General features: G+C 33.9%; 1 protein-coding gene across 43 annotated transcripts in view; it reads right to left on the minus strand.

Moving 5' to 3' along the window:
* PTPRD (protein tyrosine phosphatase receptor type D) overlaps window positions 1-20,005 on the minus strand; it is a 408,570-nt gene that overhangs the window by 16,222 nt on the left and 372,343 nt on the right. For all 43 annotated transcript variants that reach the window (XM_032206666.1, XM_032206669.1, XM_032206656.1 and 40 more), the window contains 4 exons: window positions 4,163-4,448; window positions 3,466-3,644; window positions 2,122-2,248; window positions 1,060-1,185 (listed from right to left, as the gene is read on the minus strand). In XM_032206666.1, the coding sequence (XP_032062557.1) occupies window positions 1,060-1,185; window positions 2,122-2,248; window positions 3,466-3,644; window positions 4,163-4,448 (718 nt within the window). The remainder of the gene's footprint in view (window positions 1-1,059; window positions 1,186-2,121; window positions 2,249-3,465; window positions 3,645-4,162; window positions 4,449-20,005) is intronic.

Consider the following 20,005-nt stretch of genomic DNA (forward strand, 5'->3'; position numbering starts at 1 on the left):
CTGTTAGGCACAAAAAGTTAGAGAAGTTATCATTTAGTTTTTCCTTACTAGATTACAAACAGAATGCAAAATTAGATTCAAAGGGTATCTACAATTAGTTTTCATAAACACACACTTAAGTCTTACTTGCTAAATTAAAATGTTGGTATGTTGACTTGGATAGTGACAATACAATCTAGTTAACTATCAGTAGTACCTAATTTTACTGGAAACTTATATTAAAAGCAGCACTGTAGCTAACCATGAGAAAGTCTGATATTTTGGAGGTTGACTGGCAACTCTGAGTAATCACCCATGTTGTTCCTGGACAGTACAACCTGCTATTTTGCTCGGACAAACAGTATTCTAGAGTGCTTAAAGAAATGAAGGTTGCCAGTAATTTTTCCTGCCATGCAGAGTAAAGTGCTAGAAATCAAATGTTTGAGAAATGCCAAATGTATATTTGAAGTTTATGTACATATAATCTTATATCCATGCTCAGTTTCAGACTCTGGAATTCAGATAAAAATACAGATGATAGGGTCACAGCTGCATGCTCTGCGTATCTGCAGATATACAACACTGCAGAAAATAAGCTATGCCAAAAATCAAATTATAATGTGCAAAGCTTGTCAAGCTTTTCTTACAAATGCTATTTACTCTGCAGTTTTTAAATCTCACTGTATTAACCTTCACACTCACTCGATGTATTTACAGCTGCAAGGGACAAAAATTCCCCCCAAAACAATCAAGGGTGAAATGAGGAGAAAGGGAAAATGGCCTTCAAATCATCTAATGCATTTCAACAGAAACAGCTATTCAGAACATCACAAAGTTGTGCCACCCAGATGTTAGATCTGAATGAAATTGATTGTTCTTAAACAAAGATGCTATTCATTTAACAACTTAAATAAATACACAGTATACTTAAATAATAACTTAAATTGAACTTCTTCTTTATTGCTTGTTGAAGCTTTTTTTTTTTTTTTTTTTTTTTTTTTTAGAGAGAGAGAGAAGAGGAAGAAGAAATTGAAATTGTCTTTTAAACTTATGTGAAAATTTAATGGTGTTGCAACTTACCCTTGCATCTGTAACCTTGAATTCCCTTAAAATATACTGTGGCATGTTGTACTCTGCCATTGGATCTACCACAAAATACTGATATCTGGCTGAACGCTCTGCAGGCCAATACTGGTGGCATTTTTCCTACAAAACAGAGAAGCAAATTACATTTCCTATTACTCAACACCACTACCATAAAATGTTTCTCATTCCTGGAAAGTGCCTTTATTGACAGAAACATGAACAGTTCAACATGAACACTAAGCTCCACATCTAGATTAGAATCATGGTCCTTCAGTATTGCACTGCATAGAGGTTCTCTCTGGTCGCTGTACCTCTGAACTTGTTTATATGTCTGCTCAGCTCCATTATTTATCAGTGACAAGAGCTATCCCTTGCCTAATTTTCAATACCGAAAGGAATTTAAATCTTGAGGACATCTTTAGTTTTATTCATTCTTCCCTGCTGAAGCAACTCTCAAGACTCTTTTCATCTCTATATTCACTGTTCTGGGTCACCTCTATTCCCCAAATCTGATTCAGATTTTACTCATCACAAATAAGCTTCATCTTGATGTATTCTTGTCCAGATAGGAAACTGCTCCGTTCTTTCCATTACCTAAAGCAGCACCTGAAAGAGTTTAATACTGCAAACAAGCTGCTGAAACTTCAAAGTCCATCACAAAGAGCATGCGGAAAACATTCAACCATTCAGATCTTAAAAATACTGTACTTTCTTTTTACAAAAATCAGATGCTGCAAAAGAGAGGTTTCCAAATGAGAAATCCCTATTATTCAGTAGACAGCAATGCTCTCTCTGCTTTCTTTAGAATATCAACATACAAACTTAGCTGTCAAATTTCAGTGTGTCCCACAACAAAATGTTTTAAGTTTATAAATGGCATCACATCTACAGATTACACCTTACACCTGGTGAACATCAATACCACTCATTTCCAATGGAGAAGAAACCTAAATACTTGGTTATCTTTTGTAAACACCATAAAAATGAAACATTTTAGAAATAAAACATAATAATTATAATGAACAATTAGTAAAGGAATACTATACCAATACTTACTCTGCCCATTTCTCGTAGCTTAGTAAGCATGACCACAATTGTAGAATTATGCTCCCAGAGCATTCTCCAGAAATCTTCAGTGGTTTCTGCCAATGGACCCTGTGTAGCTATGTAAGCTTTTTGTTGTCTGTTGTAAAAATAAATAAATAAATATTTTAGTCAAAAAAGTGAATTGATACTTATGTTTCTGTTTATATGTAAACATCATATAGAGGAAAACATATATACTATTAATAATAAGCATATTAAAACCTTATTATGATTGTTTAATCAAACTATGGATTTATTTTTGGAATTTCGTGAAGGAAATTACTCTGTTAATATTAAGATGTATGTCTTTATTGTTATTATTTAAATTTTAATGTAACTGTAATAGATCAATTTTGTGTACTGTAAAAAGCATTTAAGAAACATTTAGTTGTGTTGCTTCATTTTGTAGAAATAACTGTCATACAATCTATTAAATTTAGGAATGATAGCATCAAGCTGTTTCTTTATTAATGCCTCCTCAACAGTCTGATGCCTCCAACAAAAGTAATGAAGGAAGAAAATTCTGGAATAAAGTACACTGCATTTCCAGGCCTTAATCTCCTGCTATTGGAAATTACCACCTAGCTATTAAAAGCTTCTGCATCAGGAACTTTATAAAAAACGGTTATGTTTTTCTTGCCTGGTTCAGTCAACAGAAAAAACTTTGTAGTTGATGCAAGAAATGAAAACTGATTTCAGTTGAGTAGAAGCTCATAAAATGCTCTCTGTGGACACAGATACTCAGGTACACCTAAACTGCCTTAGGGAAATAGCACTGCTACTCTTTCATGACTTTTCTTGTGAGCTGCATAAGTCAGTGCTGTTGTCTTGTCATATATACACATATATGTATGTATATGATATACATATATATCATCATAATCAGTGCTCCAATATCATAGGTTTTCACCTTAACACAGGGAGTTTATCTCCTGGATGTTATTTCTATGGATGTTATTTCTATGTTTCTAAATAGGAACATATTTAGCAGAATAGTTCTGAAGAAATGGATGTTCCAGATCATGAATGTGCCTAAACCCTCATATAAATATTACTGAGAGTTCTCAATTGTTTAAAGATAGGTAAAACTATAACGTTAGACTCCATGCCACTTACACAAATTTCCTGTATTGTATGGGTGAAAATCCAAAACCCTTAATAATATTTAAACAAACAAACAAAAAAATAAACAGGACATGTACAGATAATAAAAAGTACTAAATTTCAGTAGTAAAATTTGCTATTTTCAGTATTAATACATATGTAATTTTGTAAACTTTAAAAGAAGTCCACATGAGAACACAACATTAGTACCTGTATCCATCAATGAAACTGGCATTAATATAATCAGACCCTTCGACTCCTCGGATTGGCTGCAAGCATACCCTTGTAGACTCATATGGCATAATATTGACAAGACGATTCTTGAATTTATTACAAGGAAGATTGGCACTGATGAATCTTGAAGTATGAGCCTTAGAGCTAGCAAGACGCTGTTGAAAATAAATAAAATAATTAAGACCAGGTATAATGAAAACTCATATAATAAAATGTCATTATCAGATCTGATAATCTCTTCTCATTATCCATTAAGAAATCATTTCAATTTCAGATGTTTACTTTCCCATATTCTGTTGTATTAAGATATTTACTTTCCCATATTCCATTGCATTAACTAAATATTTGTAAAGTTTATTTTAACATCTTATAAAAATTTTATACCTAGTATATTAATGCATGTGCACAAATTTGATTTTTACACTAACACACATTTCAAGCTATTTAAATGATAAAGAAACAGCAGGGTTAAAACAACCTTGTCAAAAAATTCTTGTCTGGAGACTAACAGAAGATAAATTTTTGCATTTTACAAAGGACTGTCTTCCAAATTTAAAATTTTATCCTGATGTTATCTTAGCTTTTGATTACTGGAAACAACTGGTGGAGGACATTGCAGCATTAAGTGTTACACAATTTGATGTTGGTTCCCCACAACATAAAATTCCAGTACCTTAAATTCCAGCTCCATTCCTGTGACATTCTCTCCTGTTTCTATCTGTGTCAGCTTCTGAATATATGCATACAGGTTTCTGGCTGGCACTTCGGTATTTCCACACGTCACTGCTTCCAGCAGTGCATCGTGGATAAAGATGTATTGGTCCTCAGTTTGAACCATGTAATTCCTCTGCGCCCTCATTAGAGTTACGTGGCCATAAATATCTACAGTCTTTTCATGCTTTATTCTCTCTAACATCGCGTCTATTACAATGAAACAGCCAGTCCTGCCGACTCCAGCACTAAAAGAAATGAACACATGAGGAAAAACATGAAGGACTATTTCATGCATTCTGCTAGTTTTTATGGCAGTCAAGTTTTAAAATTTCATAACACTGATTTGAACAGAACATTTTTCTGCATATGAACACTAGCTTTTATGAAAGAGGTCAGTGCCACGAAATATATGAAGTTCTTTAACTCCCATTATAAGCAATTGAGAATGTAGAATGATTTAGCGTAAGGTCATTGCATCTTACAATTTCAGGCTTGACTGTGATAGAAATAAAAAAATTGAAACATTTCAGAAATGTATGTTCTTAACAATGAAATTTACTAGAGGTGATGAACACTGTAAGAATTCAGCCTTTCCTGTAGTATCATTTGCAACTCATTACACATGCTGTTGCTATCCTGTTTGCCAATGAATGTATTGGCAAACAACAATGTTATACCAAATGAGTCTTGCATATTTCTTGTTGTGCTTTGGAGGTAAAATTCTATCACTCCTCCAACTCTGTCAGCAGGGTTTCCATTAACACAGTTTGGTCTTCTCTTTCACCAGGCCAGGCAAAGCCATTATTCTTTGAGAATCAGATTGATGCTTGTTTAGCTACATTAGCTGTAGGCTGGGAAAATTCTCATGTGGCTACTTCATTGTTGGGCTTGCATGTCTAGAAACATGTACAAAAGATTTGGACTGTATCTCATATTATCTCAACATTATTTCATATTTCAAAGGACAGATCATAAAAGGACTAAAATAGGCTTAATAATAAAGCTTTATATCACAGCATTGTATTAATGTCCAAGCTGGGTATTTATCTCCAGGCAAAGTTAGTTCAGAGATTGAGTTAAGTCAGTTTGGGAAGGAGCTGTAAGTGACTTTACACACATCCTGTTGAGAATAAAGAAAATTCTCTGCACAGCAAGTGATTCCTGACGAACATCTCTGAGATAGAAAGTTGCTTTCTCCTCTTTGATAAGACTTGATGGTAAATGAGAAAGATATGGGCTAGTTACTGTGAGTTTGGCACAGGATTTAACTTTGATTCAGCTGGAACCAGGAGAACTAAGCCTGTCTTAGTAACAGGCCTACTTAATAGCAATTTATGTTTATGATATCTGCTGTCAAACCTGTTAGACTGTCAAGGATTTTCAGTCATTCACTCCTTATTTAAATGGATATGTCTACCTATATATATATGGATAGGTTATCTTTAATAACATCTGAGGTCATTATTGAATCAGGACAGGAAAAACAGACTTACAGTTCTTACCTTAATGTGACTAATATTAATTATATTTGATCAGTCATTACACATTTGACATAACATAACAGGAATGATGTAGAAGAATATGAAAAAGAATATAAAATACACAAGACCAGAAAATATACTGAAGATGTAAATAGGCAATTTAAGTGCTAAATGGAGACAAATTCCCTAAAATATCTAGAGGAATTATACACACACACATATATATATATTAGAATATATATATATATCGTAGAATTTATACCATTTTTATATCCAGGATCACATCAATTCTGTGACAATGAATACTAGTTCCTGGCCTTCTAAATGTTTAATTCTTTCCAGTTAGTGATGTTAAATGTAGAGTGTAGTATACTAAGCAAAAGTTCATAAACTCTCTAGACACTCATATTGTCTAAGAACATCATAAACTGCCATTTGTTTGTTTGTTTGTTTTTGTTTTGTTTTTGTTTTTGTTTTGTTTTGTTTTTGTTGGGGGGGGGGGTAAAAAAAAAACAGATAAAAATGATTATACTCCAGCTTCTATAGGTCAAGATAACAAGGATCTTCTCACAGTTCCAATAGTTTTAGGAAATGTTAAATATTGTAAGTCTGTCCTTAAATAATTAAGGGTAAACCTTTATTTCTTTCTACACACTCAAAGAATCTGTGCCAGTCAGTTGGTAAACTAGTTGTATTTACTTATAAAGAATCAAAGAGAAGGACAGAGAAGATGTTTTAGTCCCATATGAGATAAGTCTTGTTTCTAAGATTCCTTATACAGTTTATCATTTATTCTTGCCACCAGTTACTGTCCCCAGAAGCAGACCCCCTTTAAACAACAGAGGACTTCTTCTAACAGACCAAACACATCAATCTCAGCTTTCTTAGATGCCACTCTAACAAGCATTAATCAATATTCTGAGCTTAAGAAAATTTACCAGTCTATGATTTTGATCAATGGGAGTTGGAGAGAAAGAAAATATACAGATATACAGGAAAGTGAAACAATGATTCTCCTAGCTAAATGATTTCCTTTACCCTGTATAATAAAAGCTCTGCATCCTAGAGAACTGTAATGACCTTTTAGTTAGTAATATTATAGGGAAATATTACCCAAACTGTCTCACTGTTGTTTTTTGTTTACTTTGGATTGCAAAGAAGCACACATTTGCAGGTTGGATTGGTTTATATAAAGTTTTAACCAATCTCTAGAAACTGACTATACTGACTGAGTTTGCATTTCAGTGAAACACTCTGCACTTTCATATTTCTTATGAGAGCACTCATAAGAACTATTTATAATAATAATAATAAATTATTATTGCACTAATTTTCAATGTAGAAATTACAGGGAAAACAACATGTAATTTTTAAAGATATGCACAGTCACACTTTTTTTCTGTAAGAGCAAAAAGAACAGTTTCATAAAACAGTATAGCTGATAGGAAGGACTATTAATATAAATGTTCAGCTGTCATTACTTATATCATACACCTGTACATTCAGTTCTTATGATCCAAACAAGTGCTGGATAAATGATAAATAAGGTTTGCCAGTGTAGATATTCTTAGTAGTTTAGAATATGTTTCTCTTACCTATCACACATTAATAAGTTAACGTCTAAGCATTATGTTTATAACTGGATATATGTCATTCTTCAGAACAAAAATTAAAAGCTTTGCTGGCACCTTGTATTTGTGTTTACATGGCAAGGTTTTCATAGCCAGGGGGCTGCAGGGGTGGCCACTCTGAGAAGCGTCCAGCAGCTTCCCCATGTCAGATAAGGGAAAGGGGTAAGTGGTGGCCATTTTTAGTTTGTTTTTGGTTTCTCACTGTTCTGTCTTGTTAGTAATAGGTAATAAATTACCTTAATTTCCCTATGCTGAGTCTGTTTTGCCTGTGGTGAAAATTGGTGGGTGATTCCCCCTGTCCTTATGTCAACAGTTGAGCCCTTCTCATCTTATTTTCTCCCCCTTTCCCTTTGAGGAGGGGGAGTGAGATAGTGGTTGTGGTGGAGCTCAGCTGAGTAAAACCACCACATATCTACAGACCATGACTACACAATTTCAACCCAGTTAAAAGCTTACACTTTCATCTGGAATGAACAGCTTTTATTTCTTTTCTTCCTATCTTGTATTGTTATTTATATACTTATTCTTCCCATAGGCAAACTAAGATAGTAATAGATATTAAAATATTGTACCAGAGTAGATATCTGCTAGTTGGCAGATCATGACACCAGACCAAAACACATTACTATACACTGATGTTTTTGTGATAAGGATGGAAGACCTGGTATACTACCTTTTGTTACTTCAATTGGCTACACACACTAGGCTACTGACACACTCCTCCATGGAGTGTTTCAGTAAAATATTTTACTACCTTAAGGTGTTCACGACATTCTAACTCTGTCAGTTGTAAATGGGCTAGATGACCCTCCTCAGATTCCACAAAAAGATTGGAACCAATGATATGAACATTTTACTTTCTTTCCTCCCTCCCAAGTTTTCTAACTCAAACTCCAGTAACTTACAATAGCAAGAAACTTACCTTTATCTTCATTCTAAATCTTATCTAAAGGTAAATCTTATCTTTATCTTCTTACTTTTATTTGTTTTCTGCTACCATTCATACTTCTTAATATGGTACTGTTACACTGCTGGGAAGCCAAACAGTTTGAATCATTATGGATATGTTATTGGAATATCAATTTGCTAAACTAAATGCTGGGCTCATAGAAAATCAAAACCTATAGCGGACCTATTACAGAATGCGTAAGAAAACAAACAAACAAAAAAGTTTGCTTTTCTTTTTAAAGTAACTGGTGAGATGGAAAGATCTCATTAACATTAAAAAGTAAAAGCTAAACTTTCTATGCCATTACAAGTAAACAGTGGCAAAAGTTTCTATTCCCTCTTAATGAAATGTTACATAAAGCTGGAATCTCTCTTAGATGCTAAATGTGTACTTCATCTTTTTCTGTGATTCCATGACTGGCACCAAAATCCTCTCCAAAGTCTTCCATATTTTCCTTTTCTTTGTAAAGGAGTCAAAAGACATATTCTTATTTAAAACTGTGACCTTGAAACAGCCATGTATTTTTTATAGTCAGATGTTTAACTTCATAGCATAAGCAAGGATCTCTATGTCTGTGAACAACTGTGCAAACAGCTATACCCTGCATTTCCATAGTGACTGTACAAAGAAAAAGGTTTCATGTAACTAGACAGCCAACTGATATTCAAGTTTCACCACAATTATCCATGAGTGATGTTAGTTAATGATTAAGGAATTAAACACTATATTCATCAAACAGGGGCTTCCTCAGTTGACTGAGGAATATTATTAAAAATTACTGGAAATATTTTGTCTACTAACAAGGTTTCCTTACCAATTATATTTTTGTCCATATTTTCTTCCACATCATAATGAATTTCACCATATGAATGAAAGATTATAGTAATGAAAAACAATTAAATTCTCTTTCATCCTGAAGGACTAAATTGCATATTGTGGTGATGATAGGATTTTATTTGTGCTTTTTTTTCCTTCATGATTTTAGTACCCATTAGCCAACTGATAAACCAGCTTTGTTCTATATACTCTGTAGCACTGGTTGCCATAAACAAAGGCTGACTTTCCTATGCCTTGGGAAGAAATACAGTATGACAATACTGCCAACAAATTGAGGCAGCTGGAATTAATATATATATATATATATATATATTTCCTGAGATTCCAAAGCATATGAAGAAGAAGGAGGTTCTCTCTGCATGCAGAACATCATAATACAGAATATACAGTCCCAATCCTAAACAGGATTGAAGCAAACATTATTAACAATGTGTCTTACTGAATTGTATATCCAGATCTACATTCTGCTTGGGGAAAACAAACAAACAAACAAACAAACAAACAAACAAAAACACATAATAATTCAGCTGATGAGACTAATTTCACAAATTAACTCTACAGTGCTGTACAGTTGTTATGATTTTCTTGTCCTGTTTACATCTTTTGGTGTTACTGTCAGATTTTTTACAAAAATAATTACAACTAGTGAAAGATATTGTTATGTTAACAAGCTGAAAACCTCAGCAATCTATTAAACAAGCATTCTGAGTAGGAAACTGTTATTGCTTGAAATGATACCATTTAAAGTATTACAACATTTGTTTTCAATTTCTAAAAGCATGACTGGCTCAGTCCCTTGAGCTGAAGCATGCTTAATGTCTTGTGATGCAATACATCTGCAATTCACAAGAGGAAAAAATAAGAGGCATAGAGGGGCCATTCTACATTAAAGTCACTGTATGGATGTGTTAAAGGTTGGATTTTGTGATTAATTTGTAGCTGTTTAAATGATGACCCTTTACTGATACTTCAGTGATTTGGCAAAGGAAAGCAGTGTAATTGCCAGTATTCACAGGCTAGTTAACTGAAAGCAAAGACAGTAAAATATGGACCAAAAATCATTTAGGATATTTTTGACTCATGTCAGTGGGAAAAAAAAAAAAAAAAGATTGAATATTACAGTTTCATATTGAATGAAACTTGCATTTGTTAACTGAAAGTACATAAAATTGGTTGTGATATGGGAAACATTTAGAAATGCCTGGATTTTATTTATTTATTTATTTATTTATTTATTTTGAGGAACTTCACATGATTAATTAGGTTCCAATCCCACAGAAATTCTGTAGTAGTTCTGATAAGAGCAATATTAAGATAATTTTTCCCCTTATCCTGTTAGGAAATTAGGACACAGTTTAAAGCCACCCTTCTGCACAGGAAGCAGCAAAAAAGATTATGAAACCATTAAACATCCATTTGAGGGGATAAATCTGGCTGCAATAACATAAAGGCTTTCTGCAAAGACGTACATTTAAATTTCATTTTAGAAGAGATACTGGTCAGTAAGTATTCTCAGGAAAGACCTTTGAGAATTGCTCTGCAAGTGCACAGTAACCCTTCCCTTCCCTTCCCTTCCCTTCCCTTCCCTTCCCTTCCCTTCCCTTCCCTTCCCTTCCCTTCCCTTCCCTTCCCTTCCCTTCCCTTCCCTTCCCTTCCCTTCCCTTCCCTTCCCTTCCCTTCCCTTCCCTTCCCTTCCCTTCCCTTCCCTTCCCTTCCCTTCCCTTCCCTTCCCTTCCCTTCCCTTCCCTTCCCTTCCCTTCCCTTCCCTTCCCTTCCCTTCCCTTCCCTTCCCTTCCCTTCCCTTCCCTTCCCTTCCCTTCCCTTCCCTTCCCCTTTTCTCTATAGTTATAATATAATACTAGCAATCAAGTAATGTATACAACACATTTCTAAGCACAATGCTTCACCAAACAAGATGACTTCAGACATTATGTTTTTTTCACCTCTGTACTATGCATGGAGGGGACCATATTTGTTACTGAAGGCACACAGGGTTTCTTAAAAAGAACAGGGGAGGAAATAAAAAATCAGAAAATGTGAAGATTCCATTACAAGTATGTAAAGCTGAGTTTAGTGATCCCCAGAGTTTTCTTAGGTAGCTGGCAAAAGGATAGGAGGCTCACAAATCAAAAGCCAGCCTTAGATCTTCCTGCCTTTACTAAACTCTGTGAAGATTTTCGTTTTGGTTTCTGTGTTCTCAGAATTCTACCATTACCAAAAGTTCTTTTTAATACAACTGTCCCAGATTTGAGCATAAGTTTTATTTATTTATTTATCCTGTATGGGATTGCAGAGTGTAATAATGTTCAGGAAGTAAATCTGTTCTTCATCTAATCCTGAGTTCAGCTCTGGAGAGATCAAGGAAAAGAAGCAGTTTTATTGCATTGTTAGCAAACTCTTGGGTATTAAATCACACAGAATCAAAGCTAATAGATTTTGATTTTTTTTTAATGCACATGCTAGAGCTGTTTATAAACAAAGTTTTATATTGTATAAAATAATAATTAAAACAAACAAACAAACAAACAAAACACTTTAATATATAATTGTAAAAGTTGAGTTTTCCAGACAAGGTAAAAATGTAGCATTAGAAATGTTCAACTGAACAAAAATAAGTTTTAAGAACTGCTTCTAGCAGGGACATTCCTTTCTAGCAGTTCAAATCCTCTCATGTAACTTCATATCCAGGTCTGTCATGAACCAGAACTCTACAGAAATGCAGAGGGCTTCCTACATAGCTCCAAAGAAATATGAAAGTTCTGGACGGGCATAATATAAAGAGCAATTCCACTGACTAAAAGCTGACTAGTGTTAGAAATAATTTATGAGTTAGCACTGGAGGAAGATGTACCATGTTGCAAAAGATACTACTAAAAAGTAGTTTATTGAAGTAATGGAGAAAAGTAAAATGTCTAAGATCACTGATATTTCAGCCACAAGGCAACTTCTGAGCACAATTTTTCAGCCATTTACTTTAAGTTACATTTTTGCATTGCAATTAGCTTTAAGAGGTTTCTGTATCACTAATGGGAGGGATTTATCATTATTTATTGTCTCACTGATTCGTTCACTCACAACTCTGTTAATCTACCTTTTACTGAAGGATTCTAGAAATTCTGCCATGACTACAATCCCGAAGCCATTTTGCATGTCAAGGGGCTGTCCTTGCACAACCTCGATGATGGGCAGTGTGACACACTTCAAAATGGATAGAGTGCTCATAAGGGTGAAGAAAACACATCAAAGAGGATAATACAGTATGAAGGAGAGGGTAATCAAACTATATCAACTCAGCTTGGAGCAGAGATGACTTGGCAGAGATGACTTCAGAGCTGAAAGGGAAATAAGGCAGCAACAGTATAAAATCATGTATTATGTGGAGGATGCAAATAGGAAATGACTGTTCATTTTTTGATTGTAACACAAGAAGTAGGATCATGAAATGAAATGATGAAACATAGAATTTAAACCAAACAGGAGGTACTTTCTATACAGCACATATTTAAATTATGAAATTCATTTTTGCAGAATACTATGGACACCAAATATAAATTCTTGAAGATAAGGATCCAGTAAGGGTTATTAAACAACCAGTTACACATGAAACTTCTCCAGAAATCCTTATATTGGGTTTTGCTTTAATTAGGATAAGCACTCTAAAAACATTATTCAAGACATGTTGTAGGAAAGATTATCCTCGCTCTCTAAATTTGGTCTCACAGTCACATAAACTAAAAGAAAGACTTTCCCTGCACTCCCCTGTGTGCTAACCAGACCTTTTCCTTTCAATCAATATTTCAGCCTTTGGGTACCTGACACTCTTAGTAGCTATGCCATTGAAGAGGTACAGCACTATTTCTGATCCTTGCTTTTTCTTTCTTAAAAGCAACAGAACATCACAAAGTACTTCTACCTGCTTCTTCACCTACTACTCGTGCCTGTTTCTCTTCTGAAATTATGAATTGCTAGTGAAAAAAGATCTCTTATTTTTCTGTTCACAAGATGGAACACAGCAGATATTACACAATATAACAACTGAAAAGTTCATTGACCCTATTCATTTGACTTATCTTTCTTATCTCCTTTTCCCTTCAGACTGATTGTTGATTTTACATAGCAACACATGAATACATGCCTTAATTCTACTTTTCACAGAGGATTTTTATACATACACCTTACTAGAAATCCCAGTATCACCTGATTTCTTCAATTACTCAGAAATATAAAGTAAGGAAATTACAATAAACATCATTTCTTTGTACTGTTTTATCTATGTACAGGGATTTATAGTGATTTTTTATTTCAAAATTAATCCAGTTCTCAGATATCCTTCTTATTTTCCTACTGCTTTAAATACAATTTTATATATTCAGTATATTGCATTCTGTATTTAGCTTCAAAAAGTAACTATCCCCAAAAAAATCCTCTCTGTGAAATTTTGTGAGTTTCAGCACATATTTTACATTCACTGTACTGTACAATGTATTCACAAAGCATTCCTGTCATTATGCATTCCACTAAGGAATGAAAGATCTAAGATCTACTGAAATAGAATCTAGTGAAATAGAATTTTTAAGAAGAATGTATTTTGAGGTTAATTTTAACAGCACATCTGTGACTGGTTACCTTCAACAAATCTATGCATTAACAGCTGTAGTAAATACAGAAAATTATGCTTATAGGTAATTTATGGGAGGAAGTTCACTGTGCTTGAATCATTGATAAATAAAAGCAACGTTTACAGCACAACAAAGAAGTCAATGAGCAGAAATTACGCTGCTTGCTGCTAACAGCTACTTCCCTGATTTCTTTGCATTTCAAACTATTTTGCATTCTTGGGGTGGAATGTTTTGAAGAGTCATTCTGTACTTCTGCATATTTCTGCATTTAGTTTACACTTTCGTGTGGACATGCTGACCCCACTCTTCCATGCCATGTGAAGAAGAGCTATTGTCCTATTTATGTGGAAAATCGAAAGTTGAACTGATGCTATCTGAAACAGAATTAAATAAAATAATAATAAAATAAAAATAAAAATTGGGAAGAGTAGTTTTCTGCAGTGCTGGTTAACAGGACAACCTTGAAAGCACTTGCTGAACACTCAGGTGTATCATAGTTTCAGAGTCCTTCTAGGCCCCTTGCTGTATCTAGATGTTCATATACTTTATATTATCAACAATGATTTATTTTTCTTAGTACTTTCTGGCCTCAGGATTCCTGTATTTCAAGCCACAACACTACCATTTGCCATTTGTCATGCTTGTTTTTTGAACTGACAGAAGAGCAGAAAAGGTCTCAGACACTCTTCCAGACACAGTACTTCACCTGGTAAGCACACAGCAAACAAAGAAGACAAGACATAACACCATGTGTCCAAAGTCTGTGTTGGCTACGTTTTCAGTATCAGTCAGTTCAAAGCTCTAAATTAATTGGGATCTACCTACCTATAAATTTTCATTAATTATTTTATTTTTCTGCTTTTAAAACTTGGAAAGGATCAGAAATTAGTCTTAAATCTTGAAATCGATTGGACTATAGTAGCAAACCTGCCGTTTCTTATCTTCATCTCAAAACAACACTTCATTTTCCAAAGAGAACTGATGTGTCTAAGAAGATACATTCAGAGGATGAGAAAAACATAATCATGCAATCTTAGATTTGGTTTAAACTGAGATGGTTGCAATACTATAATGATGTAGTGAGATGTTACATAGTAGAAAATAGAGAAGAAAATGCTATGAATCTCCTTTGATGAGCTCATATCAAGACTCTTCCAGGCCTCTGCTTTATTAGACTGAATGCTGAAAAGAATAGAAACCCTTTATGATATCTCTGCCAACAATTCACTGAAAGGTGAATAGTTTGGTTACTGGTTCTACTTCTGACTTATTTAATTATTTATTTCAATTGCCTTTAAATCAGCATGAATTCTGCACAGTGAAGTAGAAAATCATAGTTTGAGTTGTTAATACCACTAAGTATTTACAATTCTTAATCAGGATTTATCATTTAAAGATTGGGCACTAATCTTTCTTTTTTTTTTTTTTTTTTTTTTCTTTTTTTTTTTGGGGGGGAGGGGAAGGATGGTGGTAGAGAGGGATATTGAACTTTATGAGCACATACCATGGATATAATGAATTTTTATTTATTTATTTTCCCTATCACAAAATAGCTTTGAAATGAGCTTGGATAGCAATAGCATTATGGTAACTTTTAAACAATTATCACTTAATTTTAAAATTCAGTTGACAAAAATAAATAAATAAATAAAAATAGAAACAGCAGCCAAGTACCACCATTCAGAATTCACTTGGAAGAGCAGACCTTGACAAAACCTGATAACAAGTGATGAGACTCTGAACTAAGTATATGCAAGTATGAAAAATGAAGAAAGATAAATATTCAGGGCTGAATACTGATTGGAAAACTTCCACTGAAAGATAACAGGATGATTTTTAAAGCTGCATTTTATTTCTAGAGGCACAGGGAGATAATTTAAGGAGGCTTTCATGCTGATTACTTTAGATCAAAATACAGGCTGTTCAAAGTTAGCCAAACATGCCAAGTAGCCAAGTTGATGCAATGTGTTCCAGTATACTGTGTGTCCATGGATATTCTGGAATATACTGTAGGTACAGCTGGGAAATCTCAGAGATACCCCTTTCCAAAATTCAGCTATTGGATTATAAAAATATTTTCACATTTCCTGCAGATGGCTGGATTCTTTTCTTCCCTCATAATTTTAATTCAGAATTCATTATGGGCAGCTGCTGGCTCTGATGGAACCTAATTGCTCTTTTACTAGACTCAGCTGCAAGCAGTCAGATTTCCTTTTCCTTTGTAAAGTATATTATATATAAACATGGGCGGGGAGAAAAATAACCAATTAACTAAATACATATGGATAAAATGACTCACTAAGAGAGATGATCAAATAATGTATCAAACTACAGCTTAGGTCAAAGGAAATTACAGGTCTTGTAGGACATGATAATATATATATATGGAAATAATTATCAGCACCAACATATTTGTAATTTGAGATAAACTATGGAAAAGGCACTGCTTGTGTTCAAAAAATCTTTCACAAATTATTACTTTTTCGTAAGGGGCAGGTTATTTCACTGAGTGAAAAGTCATCAATCTCCAGGAGAACTGCTCAACCATTTATTGGCTGAATTCAGATATGGCCCACTGGACAGCTTTTTGAGAAAACCTGGCATAATTCTGGACTTATTTTTCCTGCCTTACATATTATTTAAAATTAAAGACTGAGGAATATCTACTTTTACTAAGACTATGCAAAAAGGGTATGATACAAGTGAAAGTGGAGAGATGGGCTACAAAAAAAAATGACTAGGGATATGAGGATTCTTCTGCCCTCTCATTTGACTATGACTGAAACAGGTTAAGATTGCTTACTATCCCAGTTTGCTGCAAAGGATAAACTTAAGGAAAAGTGTAAAACATGAAATGGCATTAATATTTTTTTTTTTCCTTTTACCAAGAACATTTAGTTAAATGAAGAGGTAAGTGTTTAAATAGAAGTAAATAAGTATCTTCTAACATGACGTGTGAAAACCACCTAGAGCATAATACTTAGACAAGAAAAAAAATAAAATAAAAAGACAGTTTGGTATTGTTCTTTAAAATGTGCATACAGTCATGAATATCAGAAATAAAATATCTACAAATTTGTCTATGTAGCTAAAGGAATAAAGGCAGAAAAGAATAGAAATTGTCATGAAGTAGTGCTAAGCTAGTCACTAGATGCTTTCTGCTAGGAAGAAATCTTACTGAAATATTGTCTATACTGGAGTTTTACACATTCTCCTGAGATTTCTGCCATTTGTCATTGTCCAAGACAGGATAATGGTCTTGACAGTTCACTGACCCTATCTGGTAATGACATTTACTATGATCCTTTACAGATTTCTGATTTCTACCAGAAACAAAATCTTTCCTTGTGCACTTATGGTGGCTTTTATTTTTCTTTTTTTTTTTTTTTTTTTTCTTTTTTTTTTTTTTCTTTAAGATTTCATAATCTAATCCGTCCCCGAGTCACAGCACTGGTGACTATAAACCCCTGAATCGCAGGCTATGTGCCAGACAAAGATGGTTTTATACACATAGGACTGATTTAATCAAAAAGACAACAAGTAGATATTTTCTGATATTTGAACCTGGTTGAAGAAGTACTGCTATTTGTTATTTGTATGCTTTTGGATTTTAATAGTGGTTCCAGTGATACTTGTCTTTCTGCTTCTAAACAACTGAAGCACATAGAACAGCTTCAGTTTAACTTTCAGAAAAGGCTGGTTTCCTGGACAGAACTGCTTTTTAACTTAAAAATTGAAAATACATGAGTTTCAGTTTACTGGTGTTTGTCATCTTGCGGAGGATTTTTTGGTAATGCCTAGGAAGCAGCACACTATTTTCCTACTCAAAGAAAAGAATATCAAGATACCCTAGCCAATATTTAAGGCCCCTGCACACTGCCATACTAACAACTATACGGTAATCCTTGTTGTGCTCATCATTCCACGTTTTTCACATTATCATTTAAAAGAAAATAAATCAGAGAACTAAGTTTATAAGACCCAGACTATTCTTAATTTGAAGAGTGATCAGTTAGGGGAGATAACTGACATCTTTGCAGTCAAGATGATCCCAGCTAGTGACTGTCAAATTTGAAACAGAACAAAATTCCATCTCTCACTGGATTCATCAGAATACAGACTGAGACTCTGCTCTTTTTCTGCATAAATGAAAGAGAGTAACACAGTACAGGTGAAAATTCCTCTGTGATCTTAATAAAACAGACCAGTTTCCAACCTTGAGGATTTTGGAATGTAAACTATCACAACATGGAAAGGTTTTAAGGTGAGAATGTGAAGGCAAGTCCCAACTCCTTTATCTCAGTTCTGCCACTCATACAGGTGATTATCTATCTATCATACAGGTGATTAACTATCTATCATACAGTTACTTACTACACCAATGATGCCTCATCAGTGTGCTGATGGTTCATTTTTGCCAGCTAGCATTTATCAACCCTTTTTCCAGGCGCCTTCCTATTTTTTAGTAGATTCTACAATTTCAAGTACAACTATAATGAAGACTGAACACCCATTCAAAATTTTCTAAAAATCTGGTCACTAGTTACATTCTTATAAGAAATGAATCTAAAAAGAACCTTACCCCAATCTCTCGATTTTTATTTGTGAATAAATATTTGTGAGTTTGTACAGTCTAACTCATAGCAGCATCCCAGTAGCTGATGGATATGCAATGGAGGTAAAGCATGGAAAGTTTAGAATATTTGTGATATTGAAACACTTGTCACACTAAAATACATTTGTTATGTTTTCCTCTTCAGAGTTTTCAACTGTGCAGGGAAGATAGGTAAGATCCTCAGTTGCTCGCAGGTACGGAGAAGAAAGGGCTGAGGAAGCTTTTAATGATTTTGAATCTCCTTGGAGTGATTTCTGAATATATAGTGGGGAGATTTTTCTCTCCACTGTTAAAAAGCACAGTCAGTCATCTGCATCCTACTCACTACCAGGATTAGAAAATGAGCATTCATGAGGGATGTGTCAAAAACAATAAAAGCAATAAACAGGTTCAAAAGATATGGAGATAATAAGAAAAAAAAATCCACTAGAAAATCATTACTTAGATCTCTCTCTCTCTGATGCTGAAACATTGAATAAAAAATAAGTAAAAATACTAGTTTAAAAATACAACATCACATTGCATATTGTTATTTTTTCAAAATTAACTTTTTTTTTTTTTTAAACAGTCATATTTTTCCATTCAATCTAGGTTTCTGTATTTGCAACAGCATCATTAACAGCAGATAACAAAACTTCACAAAGTGTCTTAAAGATAGGCCCTTTGATGCTGATATTATGCAGATCCAAACATGGGATTGTACTCGCATGTTAAACTATTCTGTAGTGTTACTGAATCAACTACTAAAGTTTCCATGATGTTTTGAAAACATAGAGGCATAAAGCTCCAAACACCCTCTGGTACTATTTTATTGTGATCTGATTAGCATCTTTTTGCTTGCACTTATCCAACTTCAAACAAAAACATGTGCTTTCTCCATTATCATTAAACCACAAATTACAGCCTCTCCAATGCAGACTCTATGGCTTAAGACTGATTTTTTTCATTAAAGAAACACTTTTTTTCTATATCAGCTTTGCAAATTATAGCAAGTCATGCCGAGACACCATTTGCACTACGATATTATTAAGCTACTATGTAATGGCCTGAAATGATACAGGCTTGAAATAGAATAAACTGTAAAAGAAAAAGTGTCTGCCTGCACCAAGTATTTCTACCACCACCAAATAAATAAATAAATAAATAATAATAAAAAAATCTCAGACAGCTTACTCTTAATAGGCCAGTCAAGATCTGTATATACTTTATGGAAAGTACCTACAAACAGAATGAGATTGCTGAATTTCTTATGCCTTTCTTCTTCTTGGGGCAAGAGTTAGCTTTGATTTACCTGCTTTCTTCTACCATTTTCACTTTCCAAGTCTCACACTGAAAATAATGATGCTGCTGTCTTTGAGAGAATGTAACTCACAAAAGGATCGTGGAACATGGCAGTTTATAATGAATATATTTCTAAATATAACTTTGCTACACTACTTTTCCTGGTGTATATGGGTAGAAAGCATAGATTTTTCCTGGAAGAAGAATGCATTGAAAATCAGTACAACTACATAAAAATGTAGTCCTACCATAATATCTGGTTATATAAATAAAGAAACCCACATTTAGATTAGACCTTGATATTGTCTTCTTCATAATCCTTTCAGCAATGACATATGCATTCTCCTTAAACAAAAGAAAACAAAAACAAACAAACAAACAAAAAAAAA

The sequence above is a fragment of the Aythya fuligula genome, chromosome Z (assembly GCF_009819795.1).
Source record: "Aythya fuligula isolate bAytFul2 chromosome Z, bAytFul2.pri, whole genome shotgun sequence".
Taxonomy (NCBI): Eukaryota; Metazoa; Chordata; class Aves; order Anseriformes; family Anatidae; genus Aythya; species Aythya fuligula.